A 17,251-nucleotide genomic window follows, 5' to 3' on the forward strand; every position below is an offset into this window, starting at 1 on the left:
AAACCCAGGCAAAGCCATGACAAAAGAAAGAACAGATGTGCAGGCACCAGAGGTCACTACCCTGTACTTTCATCCACTTTGTGATGCTACATCAAAAGGTACCACACATTAAACTACTTTTTCATACTGGACAATGGATTTTGAACCCCTACTGTAATTAGTCAATATCAGCACAATGGTCACTCCTGGATGAAGCATACTGCAACAGCAACAGTGCAGGTGTCATGAGAAGGCCTGACACAGCACAACTGTTGCCTGGCTAGAGGAAACAGCACCTCCCTTGTTTTTTCAGAGGCATAATTTGGCATGTTTGTTCAATTTCTTGTGCAGTGTTAAACGAGAAGATACCTTCACACAAGCCAGGCTAGCCATTTTCCTGTTTCCAATATTTATGCTAAGCTAACCTAAGCACCTCCTGGCTGTGGTTTCATATCTTTTGGACAGCTATCAGACTGGTATCTCATCTAATTCTAGACAACAAGCATTATTTCCTAAAATGTCAAAATGCTCAGCTAAAACCTTTGAGTAGTTAAAACTTGTATGCTGATTTTGTACGTTTTCCCAAAGACTGTTCCAAGAAAAAGCTGCAAGAAACAACAGTTCTGCAGCAAAAAATAAGAATGCTTTGGCCTGATGACTGTTCAGCAAACTGTAAGAAGGCCCAGCTCAATATTATATGGGGTGGTTCAAAATGTATAGCTAAACTTGAACATGGACATTAAAACTGTCGGGGATAAATGAGTTTGGGTCTCTGAGTCCTCCCTCACAGAGGGATGCGCAGTCAGATGTGAGATCATTGCCCCTGACTGCAGAGGGGTGGAAAGTGCGTCATCACAGTCCAGACATCAAAGACCGCACGTCCGCAGGGGTTAACATCCAAAAGAGGTTAGGAGAGGTTATAAAAACACATCTATAAACACAGGCCCCACCAATGGGCTATACTGTCGGTTATTACTGGCACTCTGTCGTTGTAATAAACTAACATTAGGTAAGAAGACGGCATGTAGAGGCACCGCATGCGTAAAAACATTCACACAGGGAGACACCCCAGAGGTGTCAGAAAATCGAGCATGTCCACATTAACTTTTATTAGCTGATGGAAAAATGAGACTAATGGTCTTACTGGAGCTGGACAGAGAGGTGAAATTTGCTGAGATTCAAAGGTGATTAAAACAAACAGTCAACAAAGGGACACATTACCTTATGAGTGTTAGACACAAAGATATATACTGAAGAGTGTAATGTGCTGAGACTTAACTATTGAGCTTTGTTCATAAGCAAGCAAGTTACCGACACAATCATCGTCGCAATATTCCACAAGCAGAGGGAGAGGAACATTTCCTTTTTCCTAGGCACTTGAGGGACACTTTGTATCAAAGCACAACACTACCGACCTGGGGAACAGGACTTGACAAAACCATTTCACCTCAAGGTCCATTTATTACGTGTTCTGGAGTTTTTGATCATATCCTATATAAATGGACCCTCAGATGGGACTTTCAGAGCATGAGCAGAGCATGTGTGATGAGGACAGTCAATCACTGTTTCCGAGGTAAAGAATGAGCTTTGAAAATGATTTACAAATGCAGATGAGATGACCTAAATGTGACATTTTCGTTTTCCTTAGTGTGATACCAGGGTCAGCATCCACCACAGATGTACAGCAGTATAACACAAATTTCCAAACAAAGTTTTCCAAAAAAAGTCTTTATTTAAGAAAGTATGCTTCCAGACAGATAGGCTAAGCCTAAATTATAAACATTAACACTGAAATTATTCTCTGTATACACAATGATACATTTAGGAAATTACTATTCTTGTCACTTAAAACAATTTGTGTAAAAAAGACTGAAAACACTGCCACAATATTCATGACGTCCTGTCAGATATGTCTGCCTCCTCACTCATTTCATCAACATCTGGGTATTATCATTCCAATCCACAGCTGTCAGCAGCTTTAGCTGACTCATTCTCATCTTGACAGTGATCGGTATGAACAGGCCCAAGCTATTTCACAGCATCATCCTTAATCATGCTGACCTCAGCACTCTCTGCGGCAGCTGAATTATCATCAGTGGAACCAGTTATGTCCTCATTTATAGACCGATCCCTGCGGCTGTCACTGGGTTTATTAACGCCATCATCAGCATTAATGTCCACACTGTCTCCCAGTTCATCTTTAATCACCTGCATGTCACGAGCAGGGTGTTTGGCAGCACCACAGCTATTATCACAAGGGGTAATTTCTTCTGCATTTCCTTCTTCCTCCTCATTATCTTCTTCACTACTGCCTAAGATCTCTCCCTCTTCTACCTCTTCCTCTACTGATTTTTTCTTGGCCCTTTTCTCCTGTGGGGGTTCAACTCCAGACCTGGTCTCTGGGGTTCCCGTCCAGATGTTGGTTCCTCCTGTGGCGCAGTATGGTGAAATTTGGGTCACATCCTCCTTCTCTTGGTTCACCCCTTCACTTTTTGTAGCAAAACTACTCCGGGCTGACGCAGGCGCAGCTGAAAAAATATGACCCCATTTGTGTACAACATGATTAAACATGGCTATTGCAACAGTAAAATTCTTTCACGTTCTTATAATGATCAGGGTGATCAGTTTGCATAAAAAATGGTTAGGGCACAGTGGAGATGCTCAAACAGAAACAGTGGGAAAGACAGGGTCAGTACAATTAGTTTGGGAATGACGACGCTACGTTTTGGCTCCATGCAGGTTTCCAGGATGAGGCAGCATGCCAAGCAGTTAGTTATGCAATAAAGCAGGGTGGACACATGTGAAAGAAAGGCTGTACAATGAGCAACTGTAAAAGGATAATTGTGAATTATAAGCAATTACTCTCCAACATCATGTCCCCACAGTCTGGTGAATCATAAAATGCATGCAATGATATGCATGAACCCATCGGCGTAAAATTCTGTTAGAACTCAAGAGGCATGGCCAATGCATTTTCGCCTGCATCCTAAAAAAATGGTTATCCAGCTGACTGAGGCTATAATATGAAAGATGAATGTAATTCAGCTTTTCTTTGTGCTGTAACACGAGGTGCAATTAAAAAACTACGCCTGTCTGCCATTAACCATTTGTCTTTTGCACAGACCATCGCTTACAGAATTTAAAGGCCCTATGTCACTTTGACCACATAACTTTGAGGTTCATTCACATAAATAATAATAAGAGTTTGAGTTATAGTTGGAAAATGTGCATTCTCAACAGACCATAAATAAAAATAAAGACCTGCAAGTGCAATGCTAACAAACACTAACAAACACAGAATTAGAACCGATTACAAACTTAGATTTAATTGTTGTTCTAATGACAGACTTGTCAATAAATCTTTAGGTTACTTGTGTTACACCTCAGTTCTCTGAGTAACGAGTGAAATGTCTCTCAGTGGGATATGCTATCTCCTGTACTCACAGAAACAGTCATTCAGTTACAACCTTTATGTATGTCTGACACAATGTCACTTGTTATTTAAGCATGTGTTTTCTCACTTCAGAGGACAAATTTTCTTTACCCTTATAACAAGGCTAACTAATCTAACAGCGCTGGCACCCAGTATTCACCCCACGGCTAATTCTTTGAGGGAAATACCCCATAGTGAGAGACTGAAATCAAAGCTGTGAAAGAGGTGACAGGGTGAGTGTGTTTTGATTTTTGTCAGTGGTGCTGACTGAATATTTTGTTGAAGACTTCTTATGCAAACCAGCTCTCTCTCTCTCTGTAGAGCACCTATAGAGGAGCAGCTACATTTGGAAGTGTGACATTAAAAGGTCAGTTGGCAACCTGACCCAAACAATAGCATGGCAAAAACCTTATCACAGAGGTACTGACTTAGGGTCAATGAGGCCATGAATACAGAGTCAAGCTTGACTGGCTCGAAGCAGTTTAAACCAGCACACTGACCAGCTGCACGCTGCCTGTATGGAGCCTGCTAGGCCCTCAACATTACTTTATCCTCACTGAATATGCCACTGCCACAGTGTCCGATTGCTTGTTATCGCTTCCTGCCCAGCTTCCCAGGCCATGGCATGCGCAATTATCAGGATGTTTCTATGGCTAACATTATAGCAAAACAGTGTGGCACCAAGGCCTTATCACTGAAAACACACACACACACACACTCAGACTAAAATTACCTTATTCGTCATTCAGCCTGTCTGGGCCTGACAGTGTAATGATACTGGGTTTGTGTGATCTTTTGTGACCATGCTAACCCTACTGAGATAGACACTGTTTGACCACACTGTGCACTAAGAAAAAGAAAAAAAAACCCGCTGTATGTTTTTTCATGATATAAACATCCGACACTAGATGAAACTGACAAACAGGTGAGAAAAAAAGTATAGGTTGTCCTTTTGTTTTCTCATCTTCTGTCATTTCACAACTCATGAGGTCACTGTTCAACTGTAAACCATGTTTGATCCTCTTTTTGGCCACGGTGGCTGTTGAGGTTAACTTGGTGTGCATGATGCTGTGCAGAACACACTAATTTCCGTTGGGGTAGCATGTTGCCATAGTGAAAAATATGGGAACAGAGAGTCTTAAAAGTCTCAGCTGGAGAAACCAGGACATGATACAGTGCTGTTGGAATCGGGGGAGTGGACAGGGGTTGGTGTTTTGAGGCTACGTAGAATTTTGATCCGTGTCATGTATCCACACTTCTGTTTAGTTACAGAAAGCATAGGTGAAAAGGAACAAGGGATGAATTAAGCTGAATATAGAGATGAAGAAATTATTCTTTGCCACTAAGCATCAGTAGATTAGTATTGGTGCAGAAATTAGCATAATGGCAGGACTTCATGACATTTAAAACTAGATAAGGGTGTTTTTTTTACCTGGTCCTTTCAGTGGGTAGTCCTTCCAGTGTTCTCTGAGTACAATATGCAGGACAGGATATTCAATCAGTGTTTTGTAGCTTAAGTTGTCCCTTAGGCTCTTCTGCATGTCCAACTCATGATACCTGTTTCAGATAAAATTGAGACACAAAAAAGACAAAGAGGTGATTACAAGACAACGCAATTACAATTGCTACGTAATTTATGTGATATTGGGCTCATACTATGCAATCTAAAGTTTGTAGGAGCTAGGTAGCAATGAAGACAGAGCAAAAACATGGCCACAGTTGCTGAAACTCTTCAACCGGCAACTGCAGTTTTTTATTTCCAGCTGCCTGTGGCATGTTGATGGCTGAAAATCTTTTGAGGATTGATAGAGATTTGAGTCATGGCTTGGCGAAGTGAATATCCTGCTTGGTGTTTCTCTACAGAGTTGGAACTGACTTTACCAAGAATCAACAGCATCACTCACAAGCACATGAAGCTGCTGTCTCACCCCTCCCCTTTAGCCCTTTGTATGAGATGACATCAGTCTAGTCTTGTCTCTTAAGTAGTCCTGTCATGCATTAGGGATGGTCATAAATCACTAGACTAAATAGTTAACTGGATTCTTGGGAGACATGGGCTGCCTCAACACTCAACTGATTCAGAACCATCCAGCTTAGGCTGTCAACACCCAAATGCAAAGCATCAGATACAGTGTTTTGGGTATATACAGTAACTGGCACCATCCCTACAAGATGTCAAACCCCTGACAGACCCAAGATTATTGAGCCCTTGTTTGTTTTGCTAAAAGCACAAGCAGACTGGAGTAGACACCCACTCCTCAAGCCAATCAAAGCACTCTGCTATAAATTGACATTTACAGGTCTTTACTAGAGTGCCAGCTTCCAAGAAGTCCTCCCTCCTGGAAGAGTTTGTCTTAGGTGGGCTCAAGATCATTTTACACAATCCCACAAATAAACGGCAATATGTGTTGGCACGTCCTGCGGGGCAGGATAAAGGAAAAAAGTGATAGTTTGTGGGTCTCAAAACACACAGGAAGTTTCTTGCCACAGTAGAACGACTGGCTGCTGGGTATTTCTGACAGGCCGCCACATCAGAAAAGTAGAAATAACCTATGTGTAGATGGACACAATATTTTGCACAAGTTGAAGATAGAACGAAAAAGGTGAAATCAGTGAAAGCAGTTTGTGAAGCTGATATGTTATAAAACACGGCATTGTAATGTGTGTACCCGACAAATGCTGTTTCCATTTCATTTGTTTTTGTGTCTAACGTGTAATAAATTAATGTTCAGGGATGTTTTTTATTTTTATGATATACGAGCTAAACTAAAACATCAGTGTTTGTAAACAACAGAGAACGAAGGAGAGATGGCAAAGCAGATTGTGGCTCCCTGTGGTGTCGATGGGATTATTAAAGCTCTGGCCATTTTTAAAAACACGGCCGGATGGCTCAGCCAAGAACACACACACATCTGGTCTCTATATAGTGTTCTAGTGAATTAACAGAGCAGAGGACAAGACTGATGTTCTCTCCAGGGAGGTTCCTATTGTTTTCCCTTCCACGGCTGAGACCCATCAGTAGGGAGATAGCCGTGGTAAAGAAACATTTAAAGTATTTTGATATTGAACAGAAATTATTGTGATAACAAATAATAATGTTGAAATCTTGGGTTAGTCTAGCACAAAAATAAATTGGTCATGTCCACAGCTATCCACTAGTTGATACCAGCAATATTTTGTGAAACTGACTCAGTGTAACATATTGTAAGACAAATGTTCTTGTTTGGGTTCATGTTGAACTTAGATGCTCTTTGGATGCTGCTGGTGGCAAAAAAGTTTTCCAGAGTTTCATAGTCATTTTTTATGTCAGCTTTTTTGTTGCCAATACCATGTCCTCAGTGCTATGCATCCTTATGATTGAGACAGATCAGGGCCTCATTTATAAATGTTGAGAATGTATAAATCAGACGTTGACAGATGTACTGTATGTATATGCTGCTTATGCCAGTGTTGGAATGTATAAAAACCACAACTGATGTGAAAATGTGCATCTCTGAAATCTTTGAGCCAGACATAGATATTATGCACATTTTGGTCTACAGAAAAAGTGAATTTGATAATGACCCCAAAGAGGTCAAATACCAGGATCCCCCTCTACCCCCCACCAGTAAGTCTGACCAAGAGGTCTCTTGGATGACCGATGAAATGTCTTCAACTACCTACAACCAGTCCATTTGGACTTAACCTTTCTTGGGCAAACTCAACCCTGAAACCAGACCAGCTGGAAGTGGACCCCATTGTAAACACACTGTTTTAGCTTTATTTAGACAAGAGAAACTTTAGTTTCTCAATGTTCAATTATTGTTTTTAAAAGTGAATCTCATGATCACATAAATACACAACATTTGCCATTGTCAAAGTCAATGAGAACCAAACTATGCAAACCAAACTTCGCATTTTGGTTCTGGGTGAGATCACATCAATAAAACTGCAGAGCAAGTTAAGTGGCATGTCAAAATTAATTGGGTACTACTGAATTTCACTGGATGTGTTATGGTTGCTTCTGTGGTGCATGGAGGAGCATTTGTGGCACAGATTATTTTGGGGTTGGGATACACTGTCAGAAAGTGTGTGGCTTTATCTCCTCAAGTCCCATATTTGACAGATAAGTACATCTTGTTCACCCTAGAACAACAAGCTTTTCACCGTCCTTTCAAGCGAGGCCATTAGGAACATGTGTAAACACTCTTGCATTTAGATGTGGTCTGAAGACACTTTGTATGAACTAGTTTGTTTTGCAAATAACCTTCCCCATAATCTCAACGTACATCTGTGGCTGTGTGGAACATTAAATAAAGAAAGACCACAAATTTATACAGGCAGAAAAACTACCACAATGTTAAAAGTGGCATTGAACACTCCAGCACTGCAGGAGATCTGAGGAAGCATCTGCTGCACAGAAACAAACTTGAACATAGCTTTAGGGAAAGCTGAGGGAGAACAGATCAACAGGCTCAGGAGGGCTAAGGAGAGGGTTTGCCACAAATATGTGAGAGAAAACACTGCTTCGGCAGGACAGAAACATCAGTGTCTTATGGGTCCAAACAGTGGTTAAAAAAAACAGAATACACACACACAGGTTTCCTTTTTTGGCTGCAAATGTAAAACCAGAATCTCCACTCCTGACACGTCAACACTGCGGTGAGAAGGAAAGAAAAGGTAACGGAAAGGGGGAGAGGGCATCCTCTGGATCTCAGGAGTGGAATGAATAAAAATAAACATTAAAAAAATAACACAAACAAACATCCAGAGGGGTGTGAATGGTTCTCTTGATGCACAGTCTGTCTTCTTTCCAGTAAGAGGATGTTGACTGGTCACATTTATGTTTAGTTTAGCACAAGAGCTCCTTTATTTGACTGGGCTGATATTCCCGTAGACATTCAACAACAAATGATGCACTCATACCCTTTGTGTTAGACTTAGCGAATGGCCTCTGGGTAGTCATGACAACTGCCATCCATGACTTCATAACATTAATGATACAGTTCAAAATTAGGGGTTTACCCTTAAGACTGCATTTATTTAAAAAAAGTGGAGGCCCCTTTGTGGTTTGACCCTGATTGGGACCCCTAAAAGGAGATGAGACCTCAGTCTGGAGGGGGCCTCTCTTCTCATTAGAGCTATACTTTGGCCATGGTCCTGTTATGCAACTGTGCCAGTTAATGTAAGGTAATTCTCTGTTGGGCGAGCATCCTAATTTTGCCCTCCATCCATTCATCTACCCTCAATACAGTGTTGACAATAAACACTTGCTAAGAATTACAAACTCAGCAGGCCCTCATTATGCAAACCCATACTCAAAGCTATTAAGTTATGACAGGAAGGTAGAGAGCGAGATTTATGCCACTGAATTACTCATTACCACAGACTTGACAAGACATAGTCAAAACATCCCGTCTCCACTTGTTTGCTTTATGACTGTATCAGGTTAGTAGCTGTAGGAGTCACTTACAAAATCTTCCACCAGAAACGGATAACGCTTTTATGTGGATGACAGCAAATGTTATGACTCATTTATTGAAAATTTCTCAGGAAATGGCAGGAAAACCCGCCACCAATACTGAGTGGCCAAAAAACAGGTGTAAAACCAGTGGTCTGTGTATATGGAGATGTGAGTGAGAAATTGACACGTTTATTTATCTCAACAGGAATTGAGAAACATTACATTAAACAAGGCCTAAAGGTATAAACAATAGAATAATCTGCTGGTGTAAAATGGATGCCTGGTCCTATTTTAAGGTAAATCACAGACAGAGGATGTTCCGATTGTTCTGTGGACAAGTTCATGAAAATATGTACATTCTACTGTTTTATTCAGAAACTGTGTATTTAAGTCAGCTGTATAGAAGCCCTTATCACTTCATATTTGTTGTCCTCTCTTTAGCTATCAGTCGTTAAAAACTTTTTCATTTAGTCTTTTTCTGGGTCTGTTCATGCAACTTATCTGTACAGCAACAAACAAAGTTTTAGCAGTGATATATAGTATGTTTCCCACTGACAGTTCACTGTTGCATGTTTGTCATTCCAGGGGAAACAATATTATTTCTGTGTAGGTTGACTTCACTTGCACACCTTGTAAAGATGAGTAAAATTTGAATTTGTAGAATGTTAAAGTTTTGGGAAGTCGACTCAAATGTTTCCATTTTAATTTCATTATGGAAACACTCTGCAAAACTTTATCATCACCATCTTTGTCATTACTATTAGTTTAAAAATCAACACGTGGTTTTAGAGCCAGGAGGCTTTGGGATGAAAGCACTCAGGTAAGTGGAGACTCGCACAGCAGCAATTAAGTATACTCTTTATGAAGGCGCAACACTGTGGGCAACATTGTTAAAAGAAAGGTATCACTGAGCTTAAATTCATAACATTAAACTACACATAATACATGGCACATATATATATTTAGCCCTGGGCTCCTCCTGTGAGCAAAATCACAAAACATCTGCACAGTCATGTCCTATTACACTACCTATATCACTACCACCAGTGAAGGAGGGGAACCTTGGGTTTATCTGGCTTTCGCAATCTCTTCATGCTTATGTAACATTTTGGAGGGGCACAAGTGTTCCTTGTTTGTGTGGTGTTAGTGTAATAAAGTCTGCATTCATATAAACATGGAGAAGGAGCAACTCGGGCAAACTGGAAAAAGTTATTAATCACAAATTTTGATCAGGGCCTACCTATAAATGCTCACAAACATGCTGGAGGCTTTAATGTGGTAGTAAATAACACTTTCTGTTCAGAAACAAATATCTGACACAATTATTTATATGTTAGTTTAGTTATGAACATGTGAAAAAATGCAGGAAAGTAAATTTTAACACTGTCATTATATTATGCAGTCATAAAGTTGGCATTGTAAAGGTGTGGCATCAGAGATAATGGCACATTTAAAAACATTCAAACTTTCATTAAAGTCATAATAGGGTTAAAGGTGCCAACCTGACAGCTCGTGCTAAATCTTGGCTCACATACACTGAGCTGTCACATCTCACGCTCGTCTTTCAGTAATTCCTCTCTATATGCTGCCTTACAATATAATTTATCTGCTTACAAGAGAGTGTGTGGCCCAGCCCCCTGGGCAAAACAAAAGGATAAAGGATGGGACGGGAGGTTTCATGACGTTCCATGCTGGCCAGGGGGGTAATGATTATGAGCACCAAGGATCATCATTCACTCCACGACTAAGTGGAAATGGAGGACAGCCAAAGAATTTGAAGGTAGGCGAGGCAAACGGGTGCTATCAACGCCATCCTCCGACCCTCATTAAAAAAATGAAAGAGAGAAAGTATGGAAGACAGATAAGGTGGGAAGAGAGGACAGAAACTATGGAAACAGAAAGTGAATGAGTGAGAAAGTGAAAGAAGGCAGGAATGGAAAACGGAGATAAAAGTTGCAGAGAATCTTCTTGATCAGTGGCATTTCTCAATGTTGGAAATCGCTTAAGGCCTTGCTGCCGAAAGTCTGCGTAGCTTCGTAGGAATTTACAAGTCAGTGATGTCATGTTCATAAACAAATCACGTTGATTTCATACACACTGAATAATAATAATACTTTATAATTTATTACCAGGCCTAATCGAATGGTCGGAGCGGCCATGCAGACCACATGTCTGAGTAATGACCGGATGCTGACACACTTGAAGATAATTTATTATCTATTTTATTACTATTTGATCTTGTCCAGTCTACCCTCAGTTCAACATGACAGGATGAAGAAGTAGCTCTGCCCAGAGGATGCACACTAACCTCTTGTCTTGTTATTGCAACAATGGCTGAGGCTCTTGGTAAATAAGGCTATGTACCATTAACAGCAAGCACCCACTTGTTCAACCCTCACAGATCATGAGCTTGGTTTGAGCCTACAGTTTAAATGACTAGGGAACTACAACCAAGAAAATATCACGTTATTCATCACAGGAAATTAGACAGGTGACAAGTAGAGAGCAAATCTCACCTCACAGAGTTAGCCTTTCTCCCCTCTGCCTTCATGAAGACTTTCACATTATCAAATGTGGCATGCACATACATCTTCAACCTGAAACAGAAATTCACATCAACACAGGAGAGTTAGAGACTAAAATCCAACCTCGCCTAAAAGAGAACAAAAGATATGGGTGCATAGACTCTGCAGTTTTTTTGGTGGCCACAGTAAAGGTCAAAACACAAAGAGCTCATTGAGTGAAGCACAGCAGAGGCCTAAATGTACGCTTGTCTGGCATGCTGACTGATATATGTACAGGCTCTGACTGAGTATCTTGTGTATGGGACAATCCTCCATACAACTGACAGCCACTGTAAACAGCCAGCCAATGGGCCATGGAGTGTTAACCTCCACTCACTTGAATATAGACTAAGCAGAGGCTGTGTGCTAAATGGTTGGCTCTGGGCCAAGTCAGGTGTCTGTTTAAAAAAAAAAGTACACCAGTCTACAATATGCTTACTGCTGACTGTTATCAGCACAAAGCTTGGGTCAGAGGAGTCAGATCGCTGCTCTGTTAGGAGGTTCAGATTAGAAATACTGAGTGTTCTGCAATCAAAGAGTCTGCCTTGTTCAAAGACTGAAGTTCATGTTGAGAGAAACACAAGCCTGGGAAATGAAAAAGAAAGTGAAGCAAGAGCAAAATTACAAAGATAAACGTAGGAAAGTAAGATTGTGGGAATTAGACGGAACAGAACATAACAGGACCTCAACCGAATCCTGTGTGAGTGAAATTGGATTGAGCTGGTTGATATGAAAGATCAGGATAGAAAATGACCTTTGAATAAGGTCAGTTAATAAATTCACTAACTGATTTTTCTCCTCTACTGCACTGAAATAAATCATTTACTCTATGGGAAACATTTACATTCAAGTTGATGTGACAAAGTGAGGTGGCACAGATCAACATAGTGTTATATTCATCATACATTCACATTATACAATTAATTTCATTTTTAAATAGAAAATATATTTTAAATTTGCTGTGGAGAGGAGATAAGAGTCTTCAAAATAAAATACTTTAAATCAATCCATTTAGAGCATTATCTGTGCCTTGATCCATTCCTTTTGTATACATGACTCTTGTGCATGCAGGCTGATTTGTACTTAGTCTGTAACTGAGGCATAATCCCCAAACACACTGCTGCCAAACTCAATTATAGGGGCTCTGGTCTGGCGTGCAGGCGACAGTGGACCTGCTACAGGTCATCAAAACCAAAGCTGCAGTCAAGGCTACAAATGGATAATATTTTTAGATAAAGAATGGGGAGGCTGGAATGGAAATCTAAAACACAGCAGTCATTGTATTTCTGTGCTTTAACGAGGGCTGCAACTAATTAATTGCCTGGTCTATGAAATGTGAAAAATGACATTCACAATTTCTCAGAGGCCACAGTAATGTCTTCAATTTGCTTATTTTGTCTGACTAACAGTCTGAAAATTTAAGATATTCAGTTGTTATATATATATCAAAGAAAAATAACAAGTTGTTCCATTTAAGAAGCTGGGACCAGAGAACATTTTTGATGATTAAAATAGTTTCCAATTAATTTTCTGTCAATCACCTGATGGATTAGACAGTATCAGCTCTAGATTTAACAACTGATTCATACACAGCACAGCAGTGATCCTCAGGCTGCATCTCGACAGAACAGCTTTAAACAATACACAATGCTCATATGCTATGTAACACTCCCTTGACAATATGATGCAATAACAGATGAATGTAACTGCGTCACACTGGTGTTGGAAACAAGGGCAGTGTTTGGTGTTATACTATGCTGCTAAAAGAGCAGATATCACTATCGCTGCATTTCAACAGCAATTATTGTGAGAAATTCAATTAGCTTTGTTTTCTCCACTCTCTTTCCCAGTTATTATGAATCCACAAACTAATACACAGTCTCATAGTTGTTGCCAACAGTAAAACAGCTCATTTGAGCTTTTCAAGAGAAAACAACGAGCTAAGGAGCCGTCATTATGCTTAAAGTTAGAAGTCTTCCAAGCCATATATCAAACTAGTGTTGATTTCTAGGTCTATTATCACATTGTTAAGTTTTCAGTTTCTGTTCATGAGTCCAGTGACTGAAGCAAAACAATTGAGTGGTTGAATTTCCACCACTGAATGCAACATATTAATCTGAGGTTTCTGGTTCTGCTCCAGCATTCAGCAGGAACTGTGGTCAATGGCAATAAATGAACCCAAACCAAAAACACAGTGACAAAGCAACAGACACTTTAGACAATGCCCTTGACTTTTTGGTAAGAATATAGACACAGTCTTCACTTAAGCTTATGAGCTCAGAATGGCCTGTAGTGACTGTAAATTGGCTACTTGGCCATAATACATGAACACAGCTGGACATGGAAGCGGTTTCCAAACTGGCAGGTAAATACTAACAATTAGAGGATGCACCAATACAATAATTTGGATCGATCAACCACATATACAAGTTGGAATTTAAAAATTGTAGGTTTTCAAGTGTAGACCATGACAACATGAGTGGGCATATCATATTCTACAGGTTAGAAAGAGAGTATGGAGAAGGCATGTGAGAAATAGCAGAAAAAAAGAGTGTAGTGTTATTACAGATGTTTCAGGTACAAAAGCTCATGGGTAATCAATGTGATACACATTGTATATTGGACAGTGAGTACAGTGGGTCTGCTAAAAACTGGTGTAAACGTGGGCTGGTTCGCTGGATAGCACCAAGGTTTCAATAATCCTGAACAGAACCAGTTCAAGAACCAGAGCTCATTCAGGAGGAGTACGAGAGGTTTAACGATTTTACATTTTTTTGGGGGGGGGGGTACCGTGGTCCTTTACGGTGGTATCAGTATCAGGAGTGAAAAAGGTGCATTGGTTCCAAACAAAACAAAAATATTACATGTAACTTAAGTGTTAACGGGACAAAGCTCACTTTTGGCGTGTCACAGGATCCGACTCTGTAGGGTGGATATAAGGGGTCAAGATCTGCTCCAAGGTTTGTCTGTCGGACACCCTAAAACAAAAGAGATATGTATTAAAATGTTCTCTCCAGCAACAAGTTCTCCTTCTCAGTACTGAAACACTTACAGATAGTCAACACTGGTGCTTCAGCAGAAAATTTGATGGGTCTATTATTAAAGAAATTGAATATTGTTGTGTAACTCACCTCCTCTGACTGAACTCTGTGCTGCTCTGAGGAAAGATGAGCTTCAGGTGCCACATGAACCGTTTTTCTCTGAATGAGACAAAGAAAAAGTATTTTTTTTGTTTCTGCTTATCAAAAACAGTAGTGGTTGATGTCTGTTTTTCAACACAAGATAGATGAGGTCACCACTGCTCTCACAGTATCCCCCTTCTCAGTCAAACACAAATGCCCTTGTTTAAATTCAGAGCATAAAATGGATTCAGTCTTAATCTGTCCAAGACAATACAACTGGCTGCTTCCAAGATCTTGTCCATCTGTGTGACCGCGTGTGTATGTGTGTGTAAATGAATAAACCAGAGTTGCCATGGAGACCATGACATATACACTCAATACTAGGACACCAGCTGGTGGATATCACATAATGATCACCTCTTCTGGGGTAATGCTTTGCGGCAGTAACTCTTAAATGCGGTTGCGTTTTCTGGGTTGCTGGGCGTGCACTACAACCAAACATTTATCCCCTAAACAGCTGCTGTGCTCATATCTACTACTGTCACCATGATGCAGAAATAGCCAACAAAATGTGATTTATCAAACCATTTGGGAGGTATGAATAACAAGATGTAATCCCTCCCTTTTTTTAATTTTTTTTTTTTTTTAAATTAGAGTAATTAAAGTAACTTGCTGTCTACGGTCACTCCCAGTCATTTGAACTATGGCAACTTACACACCAATTTGTCATGTCTGATTAAATTTGACTTTTCAGAGAGGGTTGACTCTTTATAGATAAACCCAAGTGAAAAACAAATGTACAACTGTTGCTGCCCCTGCAAAACAGAATAAAGGCTATTGGCAAGGCATCAGAAACTCCAGCTCAATGCCCTTCCAGAGTCATATACCCCACATACTGAGTGCTGCACATAACTACAAGCACTTGTGTTGACCAAGACCACAGAATTTGCCATATTTAGGGTGGAGCTGATTCATCAACCTCTTCTCCATCAGAGTAGGAGGATGGAGGCCTTGATGGATCTGAGGAATGAAGATGAAACATACCCTCAGAAAGACGCAAAGCTTAATTGTAAGGTGCACGCATGAAACCTTGTTATTAGGGCTTTAGTACTCACCAAGAGAGATTTAGAGCATGGCTTGGAGGTTTCTTTTGATATCTTTAATATAAAACTTTTGTGTCCTTTTCTAAAAACAAAGTTGTGCACAGCTATCTGTAGTTACCTTGGAGATATTTCAGCTCATTCTGGAGGATAGAAAGAATAATCTCCTTTTGAAACAAAATTAAAAGATTATTTTAGTCATTATTTAAGAAGCCACTCTGGAAAATGATGTGGTTCCAGCCTCTCAGTTGTGGAGAATTACTACTTTCTTTTGGTTTATGTAAGTGAGGATGAAATATCTCTGGGGTTTAGACTTGTTAAATGGACAAAAGAACACATATAAAGAGGTTACCTTGGTCTCTGAGAAAAATTTTAAATTTTAATTTTTTTTGCCAGTTCCTAGACTAAACAATTAATCTCTAAGAAAAAACAGTCCATAACTCTTTATTTAGATGAGTCAGTGCATGTGAAAATGTTGTAGAGATGGACCCTCATAATAAGTCAACAAATCAACAAAGTCATTTGGATTCATGCTCTGATGGTCATTAATGTAAGTACCAAATTTCCTGCTAACTTCTTGGTCTTTATTTTACTCTGGGCAAAGGTGTGAGCCAGCCACACTGATCGACAAACCATAACGTAAGGCAGCTACAACAAGGCTCAGATGCAGACACCTGAAAGGATTTTGAGGTGAGAAATATGTATTTTACATCAAATGTATATTTTACCGTTTATACATTATTGCAGGACAATAACTGCAGCGAGTGTTTCATTCTCATATTTGGCACATATTCAGCTTTTGTTTGGGTCACTTTTGTGCACTTTTTGGGTTACCAGGTACAAGCTACAAGCTACAATACAATGGGCTAGCACAGCAAATATTGGCCAAATAAATAAAATAAAGAAAAGATTTTAAAAACATATTCTGCAAAGCTTCATAATCACTGGCCAAAGCTGCTCAGGTTTACTCCATGTGTCTTTTGGCACCAGGCACAGTTCTTATGCTTGTGGTGTTGCTTTGTGGTGTCCAGGTGGCAATATTATACAACAGGGGGGCATGTTTTTTTCCCTTGAAAACAGAAACAGGATGGGTAGGAGGAGTTCAAAAGAAATATGTGCAGAACTGGCAGAACACCCAATGAAAGGTGGTTATGAGTTTCCACTTGGTTGAAGGAGTAAAGCTGCAGGTAGCGAAGGCAGCAGCAGGCGCTGTTTGGGATTGTAGAGCAGGAGCTGGGAGGGGATTCCCTACGTAATGGTAGGAGGTACCCAACACCTCTAACCCCAGTCAGAGGAATTTATGTGTTTGCTTAGTTTTGGCTGAGTTTCTTCTTTGGTGCGTCAGTGTATGTGCACTTGCATATGTGCGCAGGTATGTGTGTGTGTTTGTATGTGCAAGCAAATGAGGGTGTGGCACCAGGTGTGATGCCATTATTCTGTCATTACAGCAAATGGAAACTATGTCTTTCAATGGAAAAGGGGCTTGTCCAAAGATGCATGCAATCATTTCAGGCAAGGCCACGCTGCATACCTGGGATAAGAGCCATCATTCATTCTCGGGATAAACGAGGAGAGAGCAGCATAAAAAAGTCAAAACAGAAGCACTAACA

General features: G+C 40.2%; 1 protein-coding gene across 1 annotated transcript in view; it reads right to left on the reverse strand.

The window, feature by feature from the left end:
* Window positions 1-1,691: 1,691 nt before the first annotated feature.
* The window catches only part of znhit6 (zinc finger HIT-type containing 6), a 31,008-nt gene continuing 15,448 nt past the window's right edge, over window positions 1,692-17,251 (reverse strand). The window contains exons 6-10 of the mRNA XM_018694025.2: window positions 14,551-14,619; window positions 14,317-14,397; window positions 11,372-11,452; window positions 4,845-4,969; window positions 1,692-2,507 (exon numbers count right to left, since the gene is read on the reverse strand). Coding sequence (XP_018549541.1) covers window positions 2,008-2,507; window positions 4,845-4,969; window positions 11,372-11,452; window positions 14,317-14,397; window positions 14,551-14,619 — 856 coding nt within the window. The 3' untranslated portion in view covers window positions 1,692-2,007. The remainder of the gene's footprint in view (window positions 2,508-4,844; window positions 4,970-11,371; window positions 11,453-14,316; window positions 14,398-14,550; window positions 14,620-17,251) is intronic.

This window comes from Lates calcarifer, linkage group LG17 (assembly GCF_001640805.2).
Source record: "Lates calcarifer isolate ASB-BC8 linkage group LG17, TLL_Latcal_v3, whole genome shotgun sequence".
Lineage (NCBI taxonomy): Eukaryota > Metazoa > Chordata > Actinopteri > Centropomidae > Lates > Lates calcarifer.